General features: G+C 35.6%; 1 protein-coding gene across 1 annotated transcript in view; it reads left to right on the top strand.

Moving 5' to 3' along the window:
- Nucleotides 1-177: 177 nt before the first annotated feature.
- Nucleotides 178-27,459, top strand: part of PHF14 (PHD finger protein 14) — a 169,667-nt gene continuing 142,385 nt past the window's right edge. The window contains 3 exon segments of the mRNA XM_009895355.1: nucleotides 178-307; nucleotides 10,634-11,283; nucleotides 16,085-16,229. Of these exon segments, the coding sequence (XP_009893657.1) occupies nucleotides 178-307; nucleotides 10,634-11,283; nucleotides 16,085-16,229 (925 nt within the window).

Here is a 27,459-nt window from a genome sequence, read left to right as displayed (position 1 = left end):
CCCCCCACCTGCGGGAAGGAATGCCTCCGGGACCCCGGTGCCGTCTGCCTCTGCCGGCAGCTCTTGGGGCGGTGTGGCGGAGACTGCCCCTGCCTGTCACGGCCATTCTGCCTGTCCTTCTAATTTAAATATCTTTAACGACGCTGAATTCTCATTATGCCACCTAGTAACGATACTATGCCTTTTTTTCCTGCAGTGGACCGCAGTTCGAAGAGGAGACAAGTGAAGCCTTTGGCAGCTTCGCTGCTGGAAGCTTTAGATTATGATAGCTCTGATGACAGTGATTTTAAAGTTGGAGATGCTTCAGGTAAATATGCTTCCTCGTCTCCTCGGTTCAGAATTATCTCATTTTTATTTTATGGTTGCTCATTTAATATATGGGAGACAGAATGGTATTAGTGAACTGTTGGGACTTGGAGCCACTTGAAGTTCAGTGACCTGATTGGATAACTGGAAATTCTTACGCTCCGGATAAGAAACAACTGATTAAACAAAACATCCATACAATACTTCAATTGCAAATAATTTTTTCTCAATGGAAAACTCGTGATTATAAAACAAGTTTTGGCAGTAGCTTCTGTGCTGACTGCCTTAGCTATATCTATTGCTTTTTATTTCTTCAACGTAGAGATAATTTTTGAAATATTCACTGCATTTAGTATTAAAACAAGAATGTTCTAAAGCCATTTTGTTTTGAATCAGGCTGGATAATAGTTTGTTGCGGACTTAAGAACTTGCCTGTTTTTCAAGGTTAATTCCACTCGGTGAGTGAAGACCTTAAGCAGAAAGATAATCTGTTCAGAATTTTATTGTTTTTTACAATAGACAAACCTAAGGTGTCCATTCCAATAGCTATGCAGAAAGGTGTACGCATTTCATACCAGAAGGAAATCTTTGCTTCAGAATGTTTTTGTTCTGCAGTCTTTTCTATGTGTGCAGATTCCTGTATCTGCAGTGAACATCCACAGAAACTGAAAGTAAACAAGATGCCAAAATAAAATGAATAAATTCAAGCATATTGGAGGGAAGGAAAAGAAGGGGCAGGACCATGTTTGTGAATGAACTGCATATTGGATGTTCTGTAGCATACACTCGGGGAAATAAGCAGAGATGCAGGATGTGTAAGGTGTAAGGGAAGCATTACGACAGCTTGTCAAATAACTTTGTTATTTCTGCACTGGGGATGCTGATCTATGTTTTCATGTGAATCTATCTTGTGAAAATATTCCCCATCTCCATTTAAAGGCTTATTTTTTAACATCTGGCAAGCTCATCCTTACTAATAAACTTAAAAATGTCTAATAATTATTTCTCCAGTGCCAGTTTTATGATATGCCCTAGTGCTCCTTGGGTTTTTTTTTCCTAAGGTTAGACATATTTCCCTTGGTTGGTATTGTAGAAGCAGGCTGCAATGACTTCAGAGAGTAAAACTGCTATTACCATTTCACGCCAAGATTTCTGGGGGCTTGTTTCATTTACTTTTTTAATCTTGTTTTGGGTATTTTTGGTCCTTTCTTTTGAGTTAAGGGCACTGCCTTTTGTAAAGACAATTTACCATAAAAGGAAATGATTTTTAGTTCCCGAAGAAAATCTCCCTATTCTGGAATAGTAGTGTAGGCAGGATTTAAGGGAGAAGGAGAATTAGAAATGGAGTATGGGAGATGGACACATAATTCAGAGCAATATATTATTTGATTAGAAGACAATTAATTAAAAATAATGAATAAAGCTCCCTGGCTCCACTTTGTCTAAATGCAGAGGGTTAATGTGTAATTGATATCCTCTTTGACTTTTAGGATATTGTATGTGCACATGGTGGGGGTCAGTGTCTATCTTTGATAGTGTTTCAATCTCAGTTTCATTTTGAGGAAGTCGGATGGGTTGTCCCTTAGAAAAGCAACACTAAATTGAAACAAGCGTATGAGAAAGACCCAAGTTCTACTTATAAAATGTTTTTCTAATTAGTGGGTTTTGTTGATATAACTTTGTTTTAGCCTCTCAGAACCTGTATTGGTCGCTTTTAGTAGAAATCAATGTTTGGTTTAATAAAATTTAAAATTTAGTGAAAATACTTTGAAACAGCGGCAGAGTGACATTTTATCCTATAGTCAAAGATTTTCAAAATGAAAGGAGAAAGTTGTGAGGGTTTGGAGAAGTTGGGGAGTAGAAAGTTATTAAACATACGAGTTCTAAAGTTGAAACAAGAAACAAACATTTCTTATGTGTAATACAAGTTAAATGAATAGTTGCAGGACATTTGAAACAGAACATCTGTGCTGATTTTAAAATGAAGACGGTATAACGTAGCCTTAAATTTGATTGTACCTGGTCCATTTAGATTTGGATCTGAAATAAAGGGACTTTTTTACACACGCACCCATATCCATAAATAAAATTGACAATTTCACAGTTGTGTGTGTGTATGTGTATGTGTGTGTATATATATATATATATATAAAGAATATGTGTGTACATGCACAAGCAGCCCTACTAGACAAATTCTGGATTGTTGCTAATAGGAAACAGGTTCTCCTTTTTTTCCACTGTGGATTCAGCTTTCAAAGCATGATGTATATTTCTCCGGTACAGTCAGGGCTGTTGCTTTTTCTACTTTCAATGACCATTGAGGTCTCTCCATGTGCAGCCTGTTGCAAATCAGTGTTTGGTATTTGTTTGAATTCAGAATTTCATTGCATAGTTTGCTTACAAAGGGAAATAAATGTGACAGAAGGAAGAAACAATCTTTCTACATTGAAAATGACCATAAATTCTACTCATGCGCTCAGAGGAGTCCTGTAAGTATGGTAATTCCACAGCTCTGTGATGTATGTTTATTTGATTCATATGCACGTATAGGTGTTTAAAAAACCAAAACAAATTTGAAAGTTAAAAGTTAAAGGACTATTTAAAAAGAATTCCGATGTTGTTTACTCCCTGATGATTATGTTGCATCCATATGTATGAGCTTTAGGATATTAAGTGATATGTGCTACTAGATGATATTATGCAAGTCTAGGAGGACTGAGCCCTGAACATTTACGCTTTTACAGATGTTCATTTTCTATCAGATTTCTGGGAGTGTGAGATGCAATAAGGATTTGAGAAGTTGGTATTAAGTACTTTTAGGAAGGAATCAGCGTTTCTGAATTTTTGTATTCAGAGTCCTGATGCCTTGGTAAATTTTTTAATTACAGAAAATATTTCTAAACACCAAACCCCCATTTCCACCAAAAAAAAATCCATAGAAGATGTGGCCTTTACTTACAGTGTAGTTAATTTATTTTCTTTTGGATTTCGGTCACACCAGCAGGCAATTACTGCCTTTACCACTTTATAGATTTCATCATTCTGACATCTCTTTAAGTAAATATACAAGAATGTAACAGTCCTAAAATCAGTTTCCCTAAAGTAAAGAGTTTTCAGGCCGGTGGGCTTTTCGTTATGTTAATATTGAATTAAGTAATTTTTTAATGGCTTCTCTTTTTCTATGTAATAGAAAGTAGTAATGCCATTTTTTTAAAGTACTGTATTTTTCTGTTTTTTACAAACATCTTGAAATACTGTTCCTAAAGTAAGAATGTCATATGTAATATTAATGTGGGATCAATCAAAAAAACTCTCCCTTTGGAGTCATAGCGTACAAATATGTGAATTGAAATGATGGTACTGTAATATACTCAACTGAAGTTTTTTAATTATATGTTTCACAATACAGATCAATTATTTGAAGTTTTGCTTTTAAGTTAACTAGAGCATACTTTGTTTTTTTTGTTTTTCTTCTTTTTTTTAATTCCTTTTTTTTTTTTTTCTGGGAGCATCTGGAGATATACTGATGTCAGAAATCAGTGTATAGTTGTAGAGTAATTCCCAGCAGGATTCCAAAGCAACAATCTACTACTTTTCTTTCCTTTCATCGGTGAAGTCGGTCAGTTTTGGCAGCTCATACACTGAAATTGAAATGATGCAGAGAAACGTAGTGAGGTCTCTGAACAAGAATGATGTGTGAATTTAAGAACTGGCACTCTATCTCAGTGTAACTGAGAAGAGTGTAGCTGAATGCTGCCTTCGAGAACTGGATTCCATCACTGCTTCTGCTACAAGTCTCCTAGACTCAAATTTTTAGACATTTGTAAATGTTTGGGTTTTTGGTGTTGAGTGTGCAGCCTGACTTGCGTAAATATTATGTATTATTATTGCAATTGAGGTCAGTAGGAGCTCTGTTTAAAACGTGTAATGATCTATATAAATGCATATATTAGGTATTCTGAAAAGCCTGTGATTTGATCTAGAAATAAAAAGTTGCAAATATCTTTATCTTTCTGTAATTTGCTTTGTCTTAGCACAATAGAGATTCCGCTTTTGCTTTCCTGTACAGGATATTGTAATATAAAGAAATGTTTGCAAAGCACCAAAATGCTGTAGTGATAAACACTACTGAAATATTGATGAAGAAGCTAATACGTTTGTTTTTGAGAATAAACTTAAATTATATGCAACAGAAGAGGTGTAGGGTATTCCAGTAGACAATGGAGGTAAGAAAAAATATTGACTGGCTAATCATTTGTAAATTATCACACAATTGCACAATCTCAGTAGTTAGAATCATTTCAAGCCTTGACTTTGCAACTCTAATGTGTGTAGTCCCTTAGAGTGAAATTTGCAGGGGTGTTTTCCCATTGAGAAAGTGGAAAATATGGGCATTACACTCTCTTGGGTTATCTTCATCCCAAGTGAGATCTTTTATCTGTACAGATGTCTCCCACTTGAAGTAACACTTAGGAATGACTGACGGGAATTTTGAACTTGCATTGTCTTTGGAAACACTGAGATTTCTGTTCTTCTGTGTGTTTACTGACAGCAGAGAAGTAATGTAACAGAAATCTAGCCTTTATTCCAGTGTCTGGGCAGAGTGGATTTAGTGATGGGGTGGCATTATTTTTGTTTTCCCCCTGCTCTTTGTGCTTTGTCTTTCCAGTCTGTCTGTCCCTTATGGGACCGTTGCTCATTGATTCAGCATCATTCTGCTTGTCCAGACAGTCTTCAGCAGGTTTTTCATGGTCTCCTACTTTACTACTTCTACTTTATTTTCTCTTGCATCTCCTCCTTTTTGTGTGTATGTCCATCTCTTGTGTATTTCCTGCCACATGGAGAAGATTCTTTGGCGCTTTATTAACTCCACCTTGGTGAGATGGTCGATTTGTAGCCTGGGCACAAAGACTCTGGACTCTGAGAGTCTAGGCGTGCCTAGTGAGGGTGGGATGTTTGGAGTCTTTCTTGAGCATATGCTAGTTACAGTGGCTCAGAGACTTAGACTTAGCATGTCCCAGACACATGTTCAATTGTCTCAGAGATGTCACTTCCCTTGTACAAGATGTTAAAGTCTTAGGTGTTTCTGGGAAAAATATCTATTCTAGCTCACTACTCAATAATTTGTATTGGAGTCTAACATTAAGGATTATTTAGGACGGCAGCTTTGCTGAGAAAGTCGTGGGACATGCAATACTTTATGCCAAACAAGTAAGGTTTCATAATGTTAAAAACAGTTGAGGACAATGTCTGAAACTGGGAAGTGTCAAGCAAATTCAGGAGGTAGGATAATCAATTCCATCAGTGTTACAACATTGTAAGTAAGGCAGTTCCCAATGACTCGGGTCAAACTTGGCAACCTTTAGTTTTGAGTGCTATTACAACTTGAATAGACATCTACTGAAATGCTGTGTGATAGGATTACTGCTTGTGTAGAAGTGAGGAAACTGCATAATAAACAACTTTCATGAATGTTCCTCTTCCATCCTTTCTTCTATTTAACTAAACACTTGTCTTCTGAAAGAAGCATACATGGATCGGTGATCAGTTTCATTTCCTACTCTGCCCAGTCTACATATTCAGTTAATACAGAGCTTAGATACTTTTTTTTCAAAACATTATTTGAGGAGTGAATTTCTCTCCTTAGAGCAGTACGATCTTAATCTACTTTGGTTTTGTTTTGTATGTTCTTAATTATGTTACTTTGGACAGTTCCATTTTTTTAACTGTCAGCATTACCAACATTGAATTGCCAGTAGCCTACCAATGTTTAATCTTCATACTCAGCAAAATAGCATAGAAAGACAGCGGCATATATCTAACTGATGCTAGATTTTCTTTTTTGAAGTTATGTTGAAAGTAAGGTATTAAGCCTTTTCAATTCTTGCTTTCAGTACGGTTATATCGGTCTTAGCGTAATGCACATCTGTGGCCTTAGTCTAACAGACAAACGTGATCAGGAATTTACCAGTTACACAACTCTGCCTTTGGCAGTTTAAAAGTTCGTATTTTGCATTTACGATCTAGGTTTTCCTGCTTTATTTTTACATTCAGTTATTAATATCAGAATTTTCTACTTAATTTAAGCATTTCCTTAAAGTATTTTGGAGTCTTTATTTGCAATTTCTAGATCAGGTGTATAGGAAGTACAGCTGCTTTTACACATGTTTGGTATAGCACCTGTGCAAAGGAGGTTTTGTGACTCTGGAGCTGTTCTTGTAAGGAAGTTTATGGGCAGAGGCTGTTGTTGACAAACAGTTTTTGCTTGTGACTGGGAGAAAGAGCCTAAGGGACCGCTAGACAGGGCGGTGGTGCTCAAATGGCTTTAACCTCCAAAACAGATATCCTCACCTGTAGTCCTTTTTGTTACCACCCTTAAAAAGAGGGTATTGTGAAGCACACTGTGGGCTGGATGACTTCTCACATGATGCATATAGATTATTATTGAACAATATTATTTAGTAAGAATAATTTAAGACATGGTAGTTGTTTTCTGTATTGCATGCTCAGTTCTCCAGGTTTTTCCATACTTTCCAGTGTTTCAGGATCCTGGGGTTTATTCTTTGTATGTAGCTTTGAGCACCTGGGTAAGACTGAACCAGACAGGACTCTGTGCAAAAAAAAAGAACTTTGCAAAATGATGCCAGATGCTTCTCTTCTGCTATCTGGAGTTCGTTAGGCTTTGTTAGTGGAAGAGGCAAGCCCAAAATCGAATCTGTGGTTTCATTTAACTCGTGTATCCTCCAGACTTCACTTAAAAACAAGCAATAAAGCTGCGTTTTAGAGCTGCTTGTTAAGCTAAATGCTTCATTGAAGAATCAGCCTGTTTCTGTGAGTATGTGGCCATGTACTTACGTAGTGTAGCCCTTACTCTCTGTATACATGGATTTTCTTAGAATGTAAAAAAAAAAAAAAAAAAAGTCACAGGGTACCATGTTTAAACTTGCTTGTAAGATGGTCCTGCAAAACCCTGGGAGGATTTTTTTCACTGCTGTAGTGGTTTCAGTAGCATGCCCCTGAAGTCTTGTGCATAGTACATATTATAGAAGGCTCCATAGCTGACGTGGAGATTAATAGTAACTTTTTTTAATCTTTATTACACTTTTTCTTATGTTAATTCTGGAGCATAACGTTCTGTCCTGGAAAATTCCTCTCGGAATTACCCTCTTTAGGTTAGACTGCCACCTGCTGTTGTGCTCAGTAGAGCTAAAGGTGCAAGGTGTACAGAAATAAATGATGCCTTTCTCACAACCGTTAGCTCTGATATTTGTTCTCAGTGGAACTCTATATTCTTCACTATTTGCCAGTGTGTCTGGCCCCATCTTTCACTGAGAGTAACTTGACTTCTCTCCCATAGGGAATGACATGATATGGTTGCCAATTTCAAAGAGCCATTCTTTAAGAATTTCTTTCAAGGAGAAAATTGTATACTGCAGCCTCTTCCTAAGTGAAAGTGCATCTGACAGAAGAACACCTGCGAAAATAGCTGTTATCACAGAATAGCTCTTTCAAGAAAAGTACCTATCACGGTGGATGCATTCAGACCGAAGAGGGATATCCCTTACTATAGGTGTGTACGTGCAAGCCGAAAGGAGAGCACAAAGCCTAACGTGCAGGAAGAAGGCAAAGAGAATTTGAAGGAGAGAAGTGAATGAAACGAACATTTATTTGTTCTCTGCTTTATATTGTTTGCATGGCATAAAGCAGCTAGAGAGGATCCTCAGTGTTGTAGTATTGATATGCAAGAATCACTGTTGGTAATTTAGAGTGCTGTTAAAGACCAAGCTATACCCAGAGTAAGATTTCCCCCCCCAAAAATGAAGTGCAAGCTTAAATTCACAAGAAGTCTAAGCATAGACTTAGACATGGAACAGCACAATTAAAGCATCCAAACAAATTACTGTCATGGAGTTGTGGTGAGGAAGTAAAACAAAAGGAAATAATATAAGGTAACTTACAAATCCAGTTAAATAAATTTTAATGTGGCAAAACCCTGTACTACCTTATTTACAGTGAGATAAATAGTGCACATTGGCCCTCAGAACCTGCGAAATGAGATACAAAGATATGTTTTGCTTTTGAACATACATATGGCATTTAATCTATAATATAAATGTCTAGTATGAGAGTCTAGCTTCAGGAGTTACTTGTAAAGTGTGAGACCTTGTAAATATCATAGAATGGTTTGGGTTGGAAGGGACCTTTAAAGATCATCTCGGCCAACCCCCTGCCATGGGCCGGAACGTCTTCCACTAGATAAAGTTGCTGAAAGCCCCATCCAACTTGACCTTGAACACTTCAAGGGATGGGGCATTCACAACGTCTGTGGGCAACCTATTCCAGGATCTCACCACCCTCATCATAAAAAGTTTCTTCTTTGTGTCCAATTTAACCCTACCTTATTTCAGTTTAAAACCAGTCCCCTTTTTCCTGTCACTACAAGCTTTTTTGCAAAGTATCTCTTTCTTATAAGCCGCCTTTATATATCGAAAGGCCGCAATAAATTCTCCCCGGAGCCTTTTCTTCTACAGGCTGAATAACTCCAACTCTCAGTCTGTCTTCATAGGAGAAGTATTTCAGCCCTCTGGCCATTTTCGTGGCCCTTCTCTGGACCCACTGTAACAGGCCCAGGAATATTTATTCAAAGAAAGCTATTGTAAAGTGAAAATAATTTTTTTAGGTTGCGTATTAGTTAATACTGTTTTTTTTTTTTCCTTAAACATGTCTCAGGAGTGTTCTGCTATTTCAGAACTTCAGTTAAATATGTTGTACTTCCATTATTACCATTAAGGCTGGTAGGTGTAAGGAAAGGACTGAATTACTCTTTTCTCAAAAGACTGTACAATAATTTGTGTTACTGCATTATTTTTTTTTTCCTACCTCTCTACAGGTTAGAAAGTTTGCAGGAGACTCTTAATTTCTATTAGCTTCTAAGAGGACCGATAACATTAATATCCCAATCAGTAGGAGTAGCGCTGATGGATTATTTTTTTTTTGGATAATTATATAATCTGCTCATCAAATACTTCCACGTACAGGTATATGCAGAAAAAGACAAAACTGACCATTATATTGAAGTAAGAACTGAGTTACTGGCTAGTTATAGACAGTGTTCTGTGGGGTGGAAATAAATGCAGTGTGAAGTGTGTAGCACACTGGCCCCACTGTTTATGTGGCTTGATGCAGAGATGCATGTGCACAGAAATTCTCTGTGTAAGGTGATACTGAGTGGGTTTGGGTTTTTTTTTGTGTAGTAACGAAAGTGACTACACTTTTTTTTTTTTTTTTAAGTTTGCAAGCGTCAACATATTTCTTCCTTGAATGTATGTGACCGTGCATCAAGAGCTTGATGATGGCTCTGAACAAACTGAGAACTTTAGCCATTGCCTAATTGATCCCTGCATTGGATCAAACATCTTTGTATTTTCTTGTTAATTTTAAAAAATATTTTCTGACTTTTTCTTCATTAAAACTAATACTTTAAATGAAAAGTAGTAGGTGAGTATAAGATGAGACATAGTCAAGGTGGTTGATGTTTACAAAATTTAACAAGTTCACTTGCCATATTTTAAAATAATTTTTACATGTACTTTATAGTATGGATGCCTTATTTTTGTGATTTTTTTTTTTTTTTTCCATACAAATCCTCTTCTGTTCCTTTCTATTGCACAGATTGGCCTGGGTTAATTAATAGAAATAATGACTACACACAGAACAATACCATATGAGTGGTATAAGGTTAGAATTTATGCATTGTTGTGCAGCTGCAGCACTGAATGAGGCATAGCTTATGTGGGATTAAGAAGTGGAATAACATTGAAAGTAAAAAGAGACCCCAAACTCAGAAAACCAAACCTGTACTAAAAAGGAAGGTGTGGGAGTATCCATACTTTTGTCAGTACTTGTTGCATAAACTTTTTGGTTTGTAATTTTAAATTTCTTCTATTGGGTAGCTATTTTAATTTGAAGATTTAGAAAACACCTCCAGAAATTAAAAACTGGAATGCTCTTTCTTTAAGATGTGACTTCACATGGAAATTATTCTGTGCTACTGCATATTGTTAATATGAACTGCAGTTCAAAGGAACATTTAACGTTCATTTAATAAATTCTGCCATCTTTTTTTTGCCATCTTAAAATGCACTCATGTTTAACAGATTGTCAACATACCACTTGAAATAGCAGTATTTGGACACCAGCTGAAAAAATAGGTGGAATACCTTATGAACATGCATCATTCTTTTGTTTAACAACTTGCTTCAACAGATTTTATTTTTGGGGGTACATTTGTGTCGGAACTTTTTTTAAATTTTCATATGCTCAACAGATTCTGAAGGAAGTGGTCATGGGAGTGAAGATGCATCAAAGGACAGTGGTGAAGGTTCCTGTACTGAATCAGAAGAAAATATCTTGGAGGAGGAACCGGCAGAAGAGAAAGTAGAAGAGCAACAGCCAAAAAGCTCCACTGAAGAGGAGGTGCCAACAGCAGACAAAGAGGTAATTAAAACTGAAAAGAAAGAACAAGAAGATGAAGAAGAAAAGCCAAAAAGGAAGAAAGAGAAAGAGAAAGCGGCTGAACCTGATGCTGTGGCTGATGAGCAAACAAATGAACCAAAAAAATGGAATTTGCGCAGGAACCGACCTTTGCTGGATTTTGTATCGATGGAAGAACTAAATGATATGGATGACTATGATAGTGAAGATGACAATGACTGGCGGCCTACTGCTGAGAAAAAAAAAGGAAAAAACGCACTGCGAAAAGAAGGAAGTGATGGAGATAATGAGGATGATGAAGATGATGGGAGCGGAAGTGATGAGGATGACAACGATGAGGAAGGTAATGAAGAAGATAATAGCAGCACGGCTAGTGATGGAGGATCCAAGAAGAAGAAGAGTAAAGTTCTTAACAGGAATAATGCAGATGATGAGGAATTGACAAATGATAGCCTGGCTCTTTCACAAAGCAAGAGTAATGAGGTAGTGCAACCAACTTTCTATAATATATCTGTCAAATGGAAACTACTCCCCAGTAGCTATTCTGTTAATTTGAAAAGTTAACCTGTTTGGCTGGAATTGTGTTTACAGGAATAAGTGAAGCAACAAAATTGTGCTAAATAGGCACTGCATATTAAACAAACTTGCTTGGACCTTTTGGCCAATCTAATACCACTAAAGTCAATAGAGAGACTTCTCTTGGCTTTAGAGGGTGTTGGATTAGCTCTAAAGCAAATAGGAGGTCCAGTATGCAAATCAACATGTATTAGCAAGACTTCTAGTTCAGTTTTAGCATAAATGTTGCACATCTGTAATGTTCTAAAAGTTAAAAGCAGCTGTGACATATTCATATAATAGCTAAATGATAGGTTATTCTTTACCCTAGCCCTTCTTTGTGACAAACATCAAAGTCTGAACACTAAGTTCACTGATAGAAGAATTCAAAGTAAAGACACATGCACACTGGGTTCAAAATCAAATAGGATAATCATGATAATTTATGTTGGGTTTGCTTATGATACTCAAAAATGAAGTAATTTCTTACAGTACTAAAAAGCATTTGGGAACTATTATTGATACATTAAATATCTTCTAATTGCAGAATGTGAAAATTATATGTTCAGTGTTTAATAATGCAACTTTTTTTTCCTGTGCACAATTACAGTTGCCTAAAGGTTGTGCCTGTGGAAAATTGGAAAATCTAAGATATTAGATTGTCAGGGTGTTTGACTTCATGTCCTGCAGTGGCAAAATTTTGAGCAAAGTGAAAATAGTTGCGGTAAAATCTACATTCAATTTTCAGGAAATAACTGCAGTGTCAACATGACATTTGATAAATAATAGTGGTATGGCACTAGTTAAATTTCTGCTGTTCCATTTAAGCTTTATTGTAATGTGTAAAATGACAGGGAACTAAACAGTGTTTGGAAGAATCAGTTATCTCTGTTTCAGATACTTTGTTATGTATTTTATATATATATGACTGCGAACAAGCTGTGCTGTTTTAATTACTCGTAATAATTGTGATTGAAAAAAGGGCATAATTCTGGGGTTTTTTTTTACTTTTTGTATGCACATCTTCTTTCATTGTCTAGCTCTGTAATTCTAGTGTTGTTATTCGCATTCTCTTGGCTCAGGATCTGGAAGTGCTCTACCAATACTGATGATCAGAACTTCAAATAGAGATAGGCAACTTTCAGAGTTGTTCCCTTTGTCAGGATGGAGATGTCATTCTACATTCTCAGGGATATATTCTTGAATACATCCATAGTTTCCATTGACCTGGAAAATTAAGCCTGTTTCAGAAACCCAGAGCTGCCTCTGATAGATCTTTTGTGAAGCTTCTTAATATGCATGGACCTCAGAGTCTGTTCTTGCCTTGGATTTAGGACATCGACGAAAAGATAAAATGAAAATTTGAAGTTCAAATTACAATTTTGAAACTGTTAATTTATCTTTACTGCATGTAAGGCAAAGTACTGTTTGTGAATAGGTCCTTAACAAGAAGTATTGCAACAGTGAGTATCTGTACACTGTATTATAGACTGTAATTTTTAGATTGATACTCACCTGTATTGTAACAGTATACTGTCCACTACTACAATATTTTAAAATAGTAAAATAAAGATAACCCCCATCTAGCAGACAAATTTAGCAAAATCTCATTACACTGCAGAAGCTATATTCTGAGAAGAACAGGTGTGTGAATGCATAATTCGCTTATGAAAGGATGTTCAGGTAGTTAACTCTGAACGTGTAGTAGTGTCCTTATTATACATTCTTCCTTTCCTTACTTTTTGTGGGTGGATGTTGGGGAGGGTGTTGGGTGTGGATTGTTTGCTTTTTGTTTCTGTGTGCTTTTATTTTTTCCCACATTTTGCAAAAATATTTTGAGGTCTGGATACGCTGTATTTTAACCTGTGCTGTAATGAAATACTATGTGGCTTTCTACTGTGTTAAGCACAGAAGACAAACTTAGCTTTCTTTTCTAAGGTCAAGCATCATTAGTAGATAAATGGTGCTTTTCCGTTTTTATAATTGCTACCACTTTATGGGATTCTTCGGTTCTCAGTGAGTGGCTATTTTATTTTTTAATTTTTGTTAATTCCTTTAAAGTTAGAGGTATATAGGCATATAGCTTGAAATGCTCACTTTCTTCATTAACAGCAGAGAAATGGGAATTACATTGATACAGCGATTCAGCTGAAATCCTCTCTTTCACTTGGGCAGGGGACGGGACTTGTTCAGGAGTTGGCAGCAGTTACCATGTCTGTGTAAAAGTTCCCATTCTTTAGACTAATAGTGTCGGATTCTGGGGTGGGGTCTTTCAGGTGCTTATATGGACTGAGCAGGGGAGAGCAGCATACATTCCAGATTATTCCCTCTCCATGTCTGTGTAGAAAATTAAGTCATTCTGCTGCTCTGTTTGACCTGTTGGCGGTCTTCCCATGGGGTAAACCATATTGGATGGGCATCCTAACATTAGAAGCAAATTTGATGCCCTTCCATCATTGCTTGTTTCTTTTTTTGTTCGTGTTTGCATATGTTCTCACTGCCTACACAGTTATTGTTATTTCAGTGTTTTTACAGTGCAATTCTGTTTATTTAATTTAAAGTAGTAGGTTGGTTTTTTGTTTTTTTCCTTTTTTTTAATTACCAGACCTTGGGCTTCTATAACAGTAGAGATTGTAAATGTCTTTTAAACTTCTGTTAGTGAAGCCAAATAACAGTTTAAGTCAAAGGTATTGTCAGAAAAAGCCAATTTCTGTAGAGTTGCGAGATGTGTCTGCGAAACCTGTGCCATTGCACAATTAATCTGCCAAAGTTAGGGAGTATCTCCTGCCATTTTCCTATCTTTAATGTGAATGGTAAACTAAACGTGAGTATTTTGAGTAAAGATGGGCCACAGTATTTTTGAAGAAAAATAAAAAAATAAAAAAATTGCAAGTTTCTTGCTTTCCTCAAAATGCTTTGCAACTTTGTTCTAAAATGAGGATGTTGGAAGAAATACTCCTTAAGTCTGAACTCTGTAGGGGAGAATCTTCTATTTTTCACAGTTAGTGGCCTTCCTGTAAGCAAGGACGAACGTGTGAATGGTTGTATAAGCTTTCATTTTTACCTCTAGATGAGTGGGGTTTTTTTTTGATGGGTCATGTTTCCTCATGTTGTTTAGAGAAAATGGATGGAAGATCCAGAAGTCTTTCCTAATTGCTAGAAGTATGTTTGACCTTTCCTACATGAAAAACATTATAACAAGCCACCTCTATTACTTGAGGTAAACTATTTGAGCCCAGCTTTAGGTGGTAACGTTATTGTACCCCTTTAGCTTCTTTTAAAATCAAGCAAAGATTTCCCCCTTAACTCCCCAAATACCTGCCCAGATAAACTCAAAGTACAAAGACTTCATTAATGATTCACTGAAAATTTTGTGTGGAGACTTACTCCATCAGACTGAGAGGTTATCATGAAATAATTCACACGTTAGTGTGAAAATTTAAGATTCTTGAGGAAGAATACCTACTTCAGGTAGCATTCATGATACTTTTTAACTGCTTCGGCTGCACAGGCACAGTATTGGTGCTATGTTTTGTGTCATAAATGGGAGTTTGGAATGAGAAAATGATGTTTGAGAGGGTATTTTCCACCTTGATTTATTTTTTCTTTTCTGGTAGGATACCACAGCAATTTTGGAATATTTTCATATCTCTAATGTTTTGCCATTTAGGCTTGAACTGTCAGCCTCTGCTCTGAAGCTATTACTAGTTCTTTATCCTGCAATGATTATTTTTCACTAGTGTGCCTAATTTCACACTTCCCTACATTCCTTCATATCACCAATGAAAGTAGTTCAAACTCAATGTTTTCTTTTAGTATAAAAATAAAAGACAACATATGGAAGCCGTGAAACTTTGCAGAAGAGACAGTGGCTGTACCTCACAATGAAATTAATAAGCCTAGATGGTGCTTATGAAAAAAATTAAAATTTACATACAGCTTTATTTGGTTTGTGAAACACTTCTCTGTGTTTCCTTCGAGAAGAAATTCCCAATTAAAAGCCACATTCTTTTTAAGTGGTGTAGTTCACATTGAAGGTTCCCAAAACAGAGCAATGTACTTGTTCTGCAAATCCTATTCCTGTATATAATCAGAAGAAAAAAAGTTGTTATAGCTTTAATAAATCATATGATTTTGCATACAGACATATCAATTTGCATTACAAGAAACCAGAACTGAGTTGATAATTTGTTATATTTTATCTAAGTGAAGACTTGGCAGGGCTGTGTTAGCTGTTTATTTTCAGATTTTCCAGATCCATGGGACTTTTTTTTTTTTTTGAAGGTGCAAATTTTAACAAGATGAAGCAACTTTTCTGAATAATAGGACATCGGAAGGTCACCTTTGGCCTTGGTGTTTTGTTTTTGTTTTTGTTTCTTTTAAATGGTTTCTTAGGTATGCGTATTTGTTCCTTTTTGTAGAACATAAATGGTTTAAAGACATACATGTTTCTGTCTGAGGAAATAAGAACCTTCTCTGGCCTTTGGATCTTAACAGATCTCTAGGTATATTGAGATCACATTGTATCCATCCTTTCTCCCAGCTTTTATATTTGTGGATGAAGTGTTTAAATGTTTTGACAACAAAGAAGCTTTTATCCTTGTGAAAATAATTTTCCATCTTTTTTTTGTTTGTTGTTCAAAATTGAGCAAATAACAGTTCTTTTGTTTGTTTAAAATAAAATTAAAGTTCCTGGCATAATCCATGTGTCTTCATTTTTCAATATTAGGACTCCTTGATCCTTGAGAAGTCTCAAAATTGGAGTTCCCAGAAAATGGACCATATTTTGATTTGTTGCGTTTGTCTTGGAGATAACAGCGAAGATGCTGATGAAATAATCCAGTGTGACAACTGTGGAATAACAGTGCATGAAGGTAATACAACCCTTCATTCTCATTGTGGGAGGAAAGCATATGCTTTGCTTTTAATAAAATGTTGACTTGCTTTCTTCAAAAAAAAATGAAGCCTTTGAACTCTAGCAGGTAATTTTTTGTGATATTAATGGATCCGTTTTAGTGGTGAAACATCCATCTTCTACTTCAGCAAAGCAAATACAAGTGATTTAGGGACAGGACATGGACTACATATACCTATATAATGAATCACAGTGTGTAAATACTGGAGCTATATATTATATTTTCAGGGCTTTAGGATATTATATTAACTGTATTTTTGTTTAACTATTTCAATACACAAATTTGACTGCATAACTCTGATATAAGATCATGAGAATAGGAGCTTTTTTACATATATTTTTGCTATGCCAAAAGGGCAGAGAGATGGGGAAGAGGAGAGAAAGGAAGCGTCCACAGCATTTAGTTATAAGTGAAAACAGCTAGCCTTGAACTTTCTCATAATTTTCACTGACAATTTGAAATGGGGAAGTTTTAAAGTTTAAACATACTCTAATCGTTGTTTGGCTAACTGCTTTGAAATCTAGTCTATATTTGTGTTATAAATGTAGGAGGTCTGGTTTTAAAGAAACACTGCTGGAATAATTCTGAGGTGACTGTATGGAGTTTTAATAGCCTTGCATGGAAGATGAGACTGTATTGTGTGTTGTTACTCTTTCTCTTCAGATGGAAGGTAGGGTAGATACTTACAGACAGGCATACCTATTTTCTTGAAAAACAAACCCTTTTTTTTTTCCCCATTAATAAAGTTTCTTTTCTTTTTATAGCATTTCTGATATCTTGTACCTTTTTAGGGCTTCACTTTTTTTTACGGTTTCCCAGGAAAATGAGATAGGCTACTTCAGTCCTTGAAATTAAAAAAGGTAGGCTTTCATTCTTCAAAAGCATGAGGCATTTATTTAATATATGGAACTTTCATAATTTTAAATTTTTTTTGAGCTGATTAGCATGCCTTTTCATGGAGGATGTGCTTTTCTTAATCCCCTATTCCCCTTTTGTTTTCCCATACTAGATTGAAAATTGTTTCAAAACAGTATTTTTCATGCTTTGCTTAACATCAGTTACTAAACTGAGGATGGAATTTCTGTCCTCAGGTTCAGGTGCCTTGTGTTAAGTGTCAACATGTACTCTAACTCCTGAACTCCTGTTTCGGTCCTTTGTAAAGCAAATCAGTCCTGTCATCGGAGCTTAGAGAGCAGTTTAGTTGACCTAATTTGTGATTCGCTGAATCGCACTCTAGGCGCCTTTGAGGGCATTGGTCAGGTCTTCATTGGCTATAACAAGTGTTAGACTCCTAAATGTAGGTGTCTTGGTATGCCTGCAGAATTGCCTCCTCTGTGTCTGTGAAGTTTTTGGAAAGTAGTGTGCACAATGTGTTTGATTTGAGGTGCAGTAAAGTATGAAAAGTTAGTTTTGTACAATCTTGATAGTTGTTTTTTTGCCAGCAAAGTCTAATAGTAACTCACGAGCAAAGAAAAATTGAATGAAAGTGTCTTTTGCTGGTTGTTATGAATGCCTATTTGAGAATTCCCCAAACATTATATACAGTCAACAAAAAAACCCCTAAAGCCGTGGAGCTCCCTGAAAAGTCTTCTGTAAGATTTATTTAATGATTGTACAGTTAGTCATGTCATGTTAAAGTGCAGAAAGATTGTAATAGAAAAACGATCTTCTGCCTTTTTAGAATAAAATGATGGCAAATTTGTTTTTTATTCCAGAGGAGTGCTTTAAAGATCCCCAAAAGATCACTCCCTCATTTTGTTTTGTAAACTAAACATTTGTGCCTACAAAACGTAAGATTATAGCTGGCTTTCCTCCACAAGAAAATAGTTCCATAGTTCAAAAGTCGCTTGAATTTCAGTATTTCAAAGTCTCTCTAAAAGTAATTGCTGCCATTTTTCTTTTTAAGGTGTTAAAGGCAAAGATTCCCTATAGTCACACTGATAGAGTACAATGTGTGTGTTTCTTTTGTTGTTATTGTAACAAAGTAAAATAGATTAATTCAGAAGATTTAAATTGCTAGTTTATTCTGACACGTCGTACATACTGTACAAGCTAATTGACTAAGGATGTTGGTTGATTTTTCACACTTATGGTTGAAAGTTTAGCTGTTTACAATTTATTTTAATAATAAGTACTTAACAGCATATGTAAAACAGTTGTGAGTTTTGTTTGGATAGGTGAAGTCTTATTAAAAGAAAAAGCAAGCTGAGTAGGTGAAAGTAATTGTTGACTGTGATAAAAGTGTAAATTTCCCTGGCAACAAGCTGAATTTCAAATGTATGGTAAATGCAATTTCGAAGTTTAGTTGAAATTGTATGAGTATGTTTCATTGCTGTATATCAATGCGTAAATGCAGTAATATAGTTATAAGTAGAAATGAACGTCTATGTTGGTGTATTTTTTCTGTACTTTGATATTTTATAATGGTAAGAGCAGGTACTATTTTCAATCTGAGGTTTTTTTCAGTAATTTATTTAGATAGTTGCTTGCTGCAAATAAAAGTTTTAATAAAAAATTCGGAAACTTTGAAGCTTTAAGTAATAAATGAAGACACAGACTACCATACAGAAGTTGCAGTAAAAGCAAAAGTGCAGTGCAACAATTACTTTTTGTTCCTGTTAGCTTGATCATTCAGCTGGGATGATTTCCAAATATAAATTGAGAAGTAGTTGAATAAATAATTACTGTCTAATCATACAAACATTACTTGCAACCTTGAGAATTATTGTTTTAATGTTAATAGAGGCAAGGTTTACTCCTAGTATCATTGGCTTTAGTCTGTACCTCACAACTGTGTCCCCAGATCATGGTCATAGGCGCTATTATAAGAAGTCCTTTGTACTCCTATACACAGCTGCTTTGCGGTTTAAAAAATGTGTTGTAGTAATAAGTGAGTCTATTTTGTAAACACACTGGAATCCAAGAATTTGTTCTTATTTTTTCACAGGTTTCCTTTAGTAGGTAGATTGCTGTGGCTGCAGACACCATGCTGTGTCCTGAAATTTCTTCTAATATTTGAGCTTTTGAGTTTTTCAGAAAATGCAATTTCTAGCGCAGTGTTGAATGAAGAGGCTCCTATTTATGAACTGGATAGGAATCAATGCAGTGATGTTTACCTGTGTTTGCCTGCAGTTGCGAAGAATAATATGCCCATTTCCTGTGAACTGATTTTGATACTTAGCAGTTGTCTTTTCCCTAGAATCTCAAACCCAAGATGCCGGTTATCCTGAAATACCCAAACAAAGCTGCTGGAATACCCCATGTTTTTTCTTCATAGTTTTTCTGTGCAATTTCAAGTTGTATTATAAATTAGTATGTTTTCTCTGATTTTCTATAGTACTGTAGTTATTTATTTGGAAGCAAGTGCACTCCTTTCACACCCTACTGGGGTAGGGAACCCACTCAGGGACGCACATAATGATGATATCGGTGATTTGATTATTCTTTCCCTGTAGACTTTATTTTCTCTCTCCTTGTTGACTATTATAGAAACTGTTTTACTTCACAGAGAGGGGTCTTATACCCTTGGCCTGTGCCTTTGTGCTCTGCTGAAGTGGAAGCTTCCGTCTGCCACAGAACCTTTCAGGTGGCTGGAAAAGGTTTTTCTATGGTGGCCATCTCTGTATTTAATGTGAAGTTATTGACTAGCTGTGAAAATGCTGCCCTTGAGTCGAGCCTGCTGCTTCTGGACCCCAGGGCTTCCCTTCTTCCCTTGGGGGGCTCTTGCTCTACTCGTAGCTACTACTCAGAGGGCAGGTCCCATGTGATAGTGTTGCCCCTTCAAGCTGAGCCTTCCAGTTGCGATCCCTAAGTGGCTGCATGCCGGCATAGTTGCTGGCAAGAATTTGTTACCCTCTTTCAGAGGATAGGTTCATGCTGCCTTGTGTTTCAAGTCAGGCAGGGTCTAGATCTCCATTCTGCATTGCTCTGGTAAGTCTTGGCTTTCCTAACACAGCTTATCGCTGAGCGTATGCTCCATTACTCGCACACCTGGGTACATGGGACTAGCGCCTTTTCTTTTTTGAGTACCTGCTGTAGCAGCTGCCCGTTCAGTCATGATTTGTATTCCTTTTGGTTTGCTCGCTTGCATTAATCAACTTTTACATGAGGTCTGTTTCCATGGGAAAAGAGGGGTGATAACTCATCTGGGAGCAGCTCTGCCAGCACTTGTGTGGAACACAGAAACATGGCCAAGAGTTAGGGGGGATTCTGATTCAGACCCCAAGTCGTGAACCCTTAATAAACACTTTTACTTGCCTTACTGACAAGTTTTGAGATTGCCAGAAATTCATTTTCCTTTCCAATGCAACTATTTGCTGTGTGATGTTCGTATCACCTGCATGGCTTGCACTGCTTGTCCAAAATCTTTGCTCTGCAGACACATGTCCAAAAATCTATAAACTTTGTGGAGCAAATAACTCTTTCAAAATGACAGAAATCTGTAACTGCCTCTAAAACTGCAAAAGTGGCACGCATGTAATGCTAATTTCATACCCGCTTTTATACTTTGCATTCATCTTTTATGTCTAAACAGCCCGTAATTAATTAGTAAGTCCATCAGTTAAAAATTTGTTCTCGTTTCGTATTTTAACCTATTTTTTTTCTCTAAAAAAAAATAAAAGGTAAAATGTTTACATTGCTAGGGAAAAAATATTATTGAATTTATAGTAGTACCATTGCTTTTCAGAGTGTTTACTTCTGTGTGGAGATAATTCTGATTTCTTTTTATAAATATCTTCTTTGGGCACTAATCTGTCATTTTGGATAAACGCTTTTGTGGTAAGATCTTGTAATAGCAGGACACCCCCAACTGTGGTGTCAGTTTTTTTGACATATTGATTGCAGCATGTCTGAAGAAAATGTCTGGTGTGTATCATAGCGTGTGCCATAACTGTAGGTAGTACACTTGCCAGCTATTGCCCTTGGGTTAGTTGCTGTGAATTAAATGAGAGAAGTTCTACGTTTTAACAGCTGTTTCTTTTCCATCCCCTCTATTTGTTTCTTACTTTACTGTGGTGCGTATGGCAGGGAATAAAATTTCTCTTGCTGAAAGCAATAGCGCAGTTGCCATATGTGTAGTAGAATGTTTTTGCATTTTAATTTTGCCACTTACCCTGTTCTGCTGCTGTCTGGTATAAAAATTCATTTTGTGAGATCATGTACTTTAGTATTTTCCATTTACTAAATAAAAATACAGTTCTGAATTTATGATGTGTGAATTGATTAATGTCTTTATCCTAAACTGTTGATCCAATTAAGGATTGAATGTAGCGTATTTTAAATACTGTGATCTCAGAGCATTTACTTTTGCAAACCTACAGTTTACATTAAAGTTTATGTTTGCATGATCCTTATAATAAGATCGTGTTTCAGAGTATATGTAGATGTAGTTAGTGTATGCAGATGTTCTGTTTGACTGGCAAAAAATTGCCCTCCCAGAGAGACGGAGGAACAGATGCAGCCAAGGCAAGAACTAGGTCTCTCTTCCCGTTTCCCTCTGGTATAAATTTCAGAAGAATTGTTTTAATGTTTGTATTTTAAAGTGTTTGCAGTTTCATTTTAATGACAATCACATAAAAAATAAGCTATTGACAGTACAATGACTTTAAAATCAGGGAATAAAAAAGTTCATTATAAAATGATATATATTCGATAGACAACTTCGCTGTAATCGTAATATATAGATGCAGTCTGGGGAACAGGAAATGTTGTGAGAGTTTTAACTTCTTGACTTTCATTTGTTTAAATTCATAGGTTAATATACTAAACTAGTTTCATCGTTTAGGGTAAGAGGTATTCAAGGAGATGGCAGGCATGGAGTTGTGGTACAATAATCTAAGAATATACAAACATGAGTATTTAATGAACTTTAGTTGAAAAGTGGCTCTCAAATATTCTAGAGATCCAAAATTCAGAATTTTTGTGAATGTTAAGGAAAGGCAACATGAATTTTAAGCAAAGTGTTTAAAAGGTGGGGTTTTTTTTATTTTCTTCAACATATTTTCCAGTCAAGGGGGCAGGTGGTTGATTAATGCCAAATAGGTGAAGAAAAAATAGGTGCAGTGAAAACAACTGAACCCAAATATATCGTTTACAAGATGTGTATGTTTTTCTCTGTAATCCTTTCAATCCTTAGGTAGTCATACCATCTACACAACTGCGGTACTTTTAAAAAGAACCTAAAGATTACCTCCTGACATTGCTTTGGAGATTTAGTTGTAGTGAACCCTTATATTGCTTTCTGTTCCAACACCAGCAATTCCCAACAATTCATACAGGACAGTTGGATTGGACACCTTTTTCTTGCTCATCAGCTTAACTGTTTAGTAGAATGGAAGGATTTATCAAGCAGCAGCTTCATATCTGCATGCCGGTGCATTTTAAAGAGTCATAAAAATAATGCTTTTTAAAATTTTTGTTAGTAGGACCAAAATGATTCTTTCACATAGGAAAAGACGGAAGACAGTAACTCAGCATGTTAAAGGATCCTAAAATGATGTATTTAAAGAGGTGGTTTTGTGTTACAGATAAAAGAATATTATCGTGGTAAAAATATGAAAATACATGCTGTTTTTAAAAACTCTGAACTCTTGATCTATATATTGTAACTTTTTATACAGATTTGGACAAAAGTGTATTTAGATTTTTTATCAAGTGCCTTTTTTACTGTAGGTCTGATTTAGTACACAAAAATTCAATTATAGCCATGCAGTAGAATTCACTACTTTTTCCTCCCCAGTTTCAACTTATTAAGGGAAGTATGAATCCCTTAGCATGACTATCATAAAGTTACTTGAAATTGGAAGATGAAACCCTCTGAAAGTGTGGTCTAGAACTGCAAGTTCATATTTTTCATTAGTGTTAATTGATTGCATCTACTTGCTTGCATGTATTTGATAATCTGTTTATCCACAATTCTAAATTTTAACGAAGTGTGTACAGCATTCTGTTGTTTAACATGTGATGTTAATTTGATCAAAATAGTTTTTCTTTTGGCAGTTGGTATTGAAACTTGTGATAATGACAGAAAATGAAGTCAGTATGTTGAGAAATTTTGGGTTTTTTTTTTATTTTTTTATTATTATTTTGACACTACAGATGTTCACTAGGTGAGAAGCATTCCTCAGCTTCGCCACGGTTTTCATTATGGTTGCTCGTTAATAACCAGAAAGTAAATTTCCATTTTGTGAAAAACTCTGAGGTATTAAATTTTTTTTTGTTTCACAGTGTTGGAACAATTTTGACCTGCTGCAGTTAGGCTACAGAATTAGTAAACATCTAGTACAGTAAATACTGTAATGTTTATATATAGAAGTGGAGCAACTCACAGGAGAGACTGAGGTATTTATTACAGAATAACTACTACCTGTGATCAGAGCACTGGCTATGGGAGGATAGATTAATATCCTCGCTCTGCTTTGGACTGGGCAGAGATTTCAGACTCTTTCACATCCCAGGTGAATCCTATAATGATCTTTGCTTTTCATTGTTCCAAATACACTTACTTGGACTGAAATTCAAAGTTGAGCAAAATTGATACATTGCTACAACAGAGTTTTGTTCTGAAACTGCTTTTGCTTTCATATCTCAATTGAAATGAAGTGGGTTTTCGTTCCTTGTACTTTTGAAAGACAGACATTACATCTCTCCTGTACACATCTGGCATCTTAATGTCAAGTGTCGTCATCATTGTGTTATCTGTCGATCTTTAAATCAGAACAAATATATTTTGTCATTGATTATTTTTTGTTTTGAGTTATTTTGCTGTTTTTGAATCATGGAAGTTTTATTTAAAAATTGAGCTGCTCCTAAGTTTGTGCTTCATTATGTATTTTTTGGCCTGTGAGGAACTTTAACTGCTAGTTTTCTTACAGGAATTTAATTTTCTTCATACTGATTTTTGGTGTCAAAACCACATGTAAGATTTGTCATCTTGCTTACAAATTCTGGCTTTACAGACATTTCATGAATGTGTTCAACAGATTTATATTATTCATATGGTTATTACATTGATGAAATTTGACCTCTCCTTTGGTTTCTGTTATCACTTAACAACCCAAATGCAGCAAATATGTATACTTATAGCAGACATAAGAAAAATTCGGGGTGAAAATAGTTGTGTATCCTTAGCAAAAAATACAGCTTAACAAGTGGTTTCTAATTAATTTTGGGACTCAGCTCTTAATTTTGTTAAGTATTATTAGATCAAATTAAACTTCAGCTTGCTGGGTCCCAAGACTTAGGTAGAAATTATTTATGGTGCATTGCCTAATTACCTGTTTAAAAGTATTGTTCGTAAAGCTGAGTTTTGTTTCACTATTTATATACATTAGTCCTAACTTCCCCTAGAAAGTAAACTCTCCAGACATACTATGTAGAGTTCAGACTTATTTTGGAGCATAATGAAATTGGTCCATACTACTGCTCAGCCGAGAACAATTACAAAGTACCTTCTCTGAAACCTTGCGCTGAAGTCTTTTTTTCCTCCTGGTTAAAGGTATTGATCTGATATATGTGTGTATAAAAAGCTACCGCTGAGTGCAGCCTTTTTGTTCCTTAACGTGGCTTCGTAGCAAACAAAGTTTTGTATTGCAGCATTGATTCTGTAGCTTTATTTGCCAGGGTACGCTGAGTTGGTGGTGGTCTTACAGGCTGGATTTCCTTTCCTTTAGCTCTGTTGTGGACAAGATTGTTTGGATGTATTTATCAGCAATGAATAATGGTAATCTAGTCTTATTTTCTCCAGCTAATGACCACCCTATTTGCTGGTTGTAACAGTACGGTGTTTAGATTTTGCTAACTGGCAGTTAGGGAAAAGAGTAAATGCCTCCTTGTCCGTTAGAGGTCTTAAAGTCTTTAAAGCTGTCACTAAGACTTCGGTACAAATTGGGACAAAATATTTGGGTTAAAAATCCAGACAATTTTTTTATCTACTTGAAAAAAGGACCTAGATTTGCATTGTTGTAGAAAGAGTGTTTGACATCAACACATATGATAAGGATGGAAATAATTGGCACACATTTGTGTCATTTTCTAGGAAGAAATAAAAAAAGAATCAAGTATAAATGACTGATGAGTATAATTAGGCAACTATTTCAGAATGAAGGTAAGACGGTTTGGGGAGGTCACCATTCTAATTTTAGCAGGCTGTTGGCACTGAGGTTAGAAAAGCAAATTAATTACTTTCAATTGGTGAAGAAGCATCAATGTTTGAAAGAAAGTGATTTTATTTTGGCATATGGATTGACGAGAGTGTTATTGCTTCTACAGTGTTAAGTAATTTTTAGTAGGTACATATAGGAAGATGTTAATATGTTAAGAAGTCTGTAGGAATTACAAAAAGCTTAGTTATTCATCAGCTCTATGTTATCAATGGGCTGTGTGTTTGTACAGTAGTGTAATTGCTTAGAAGTAGCTTCATTGGTATGTATTCAAGATTGTGTTATTAGAACTTAAAAGATTACTTTCTGGAATACTACCTAAAGCTGGTACCACGTTATAAAGAAAATGGAGTTACTTTATATGTGAGCTATATGATATTTTATATACCTAATGAAACTCATCTGTGAATGCACTTCTGTGCTTTACTTGTCCTTTGATTCTGGAATACTTTTAAAATGAAAAGAAACATTCTGGCTTCTTATTTTAATTCTTACTGATGAACCTCATTCTGTACTGGAAGAGTGTATTTCTTAAACAGTTCTTACAGTGTTATTGCTTATTTCATGAATGTAGTTTTAGTCTATTATGCGAAGCTCTGTTTCTGTCACAAAGGAAGTTAGAGCACTGTTGCTATTTTATTACAGTCGGTGGGTAATGAAGCAAAGTAACAAATCATGTTGCTATTTAATTGCAGAATTCAATAATTTAACTGTTCTGCAAGCACAAATGTTGACTTGATCACTGTTTTTGACAAATAGCTGAATCTAATCTTTTAGTGAAGTCCCTACTGTGTTTTAAGTGTTGACAATGAAATCATATTTTTCTCTTATTGAATAACAGATAAATGTTCAAAATGCGGCATATGCAGAAATACAGTTTTGTGGTGATAAGCTTTAAGATTTTCCTCTTTGTCATTTGCAGTGGTAATAATACTGCTCTTCTTATTTTGCAAAAAGTAAATAACAAGCTTCTAAATCACTTTAAAAATAATGTTTTCCTAAATTTGTGGTGATTAAGCGTGCATAGATACCTTAACAATCACAAGAAATACAGTGAATATACCAAAGAAGAATGGAGAAACTGAATGATTGAGTTTAGCCATAATTTAAAACCAGGTAAAAATTAGAATGGTAATTGATGAAGTATATTACTTTCTTTTAAGCAGTCTGGTGTCTCAAAACTGTCAGTCTGTAAGCTCAGTTCTACAACCCCTAAAGTATGCAAATAGTGTATTCCCTTGATTTGGATGCTGAATGCAAAATGGAAAAGTGGAGTTGCATATTTGTTGACCGGACACTAGTGGCATAATCAACCTCTGAAAAAAAAACCCGACAAAACCCTGAACCAAAGAACCCAACCTGGAAATAATGTTCATTTTAAGAGCAGGGAGAAGGAGGAAGATAGGAATATCCAAGAGAAGCCTACAGGTGCTCATAAATCTGCAATCTGACCCAGGATGCACATGGATTCTTCACTTGGTGCTAGTATTCAAAAAACCATGTTATAATTTGGGTTAGACTGTTGATCCAACTGAAAGCAGACTTCATAGGTTGCATGGGAAGATATATAAACACTAGACCTGCCACAGTGAAGGAGTGGGATATGCTATATAAGATCTTATAGGATAATAATAAAGGAATGAAGAACTGTTCTTGTAAATATCTCCATAAAATAGTGTAATTGATCAGTGTTTTATTTCGTTTTTTTAAATTTTCCTTAGCTTGTTGCATTTAAGTTGAAATATATTTCTTTATTTGAAAAAATGCTTTGAGTTTTTCTCAGTCTTTGTTGGTTGCTTTAAGTCTTGTTTTCTTACTTTCCTTCTTAATGGATAGTCTGGAAGAACACCAAGTGTTGCTAAAAGAATGAAGTAAAACGGCCTTTTTCCTTTTTCTTGTTTTTCAATTGTAATCTAATACAGTCACATAATAAAATAGATCACTTAGAATTAGTGTCTCTTTAAAATGTAAACTTTGTACTAGAGATAATCTGCAAAAATATTGTAAGCTTTCTTGGGACTTTCAGT

This window comes from Charadrius vociferus, unplaced genomic scaffold, assembly GCF_000708025.1.
Source record: "Charadrius vociferus isolate BGI_N301 unplaced genomic scaffold, ASM70802v2 scaffold31, whole genome shotgun sequence".
NCBI classification, from domain to species: Eukaryota; Metazoa; Chordata; class Aves; order Charadriiformes; family Charadriidae; genus Charadrius; species Charadrius vociferus.
The sequence above is the reverse complement of the archived record's forward strand: the minus strand, read 5'-3'. Positions and strand labels throughout refer to the sequence as shown.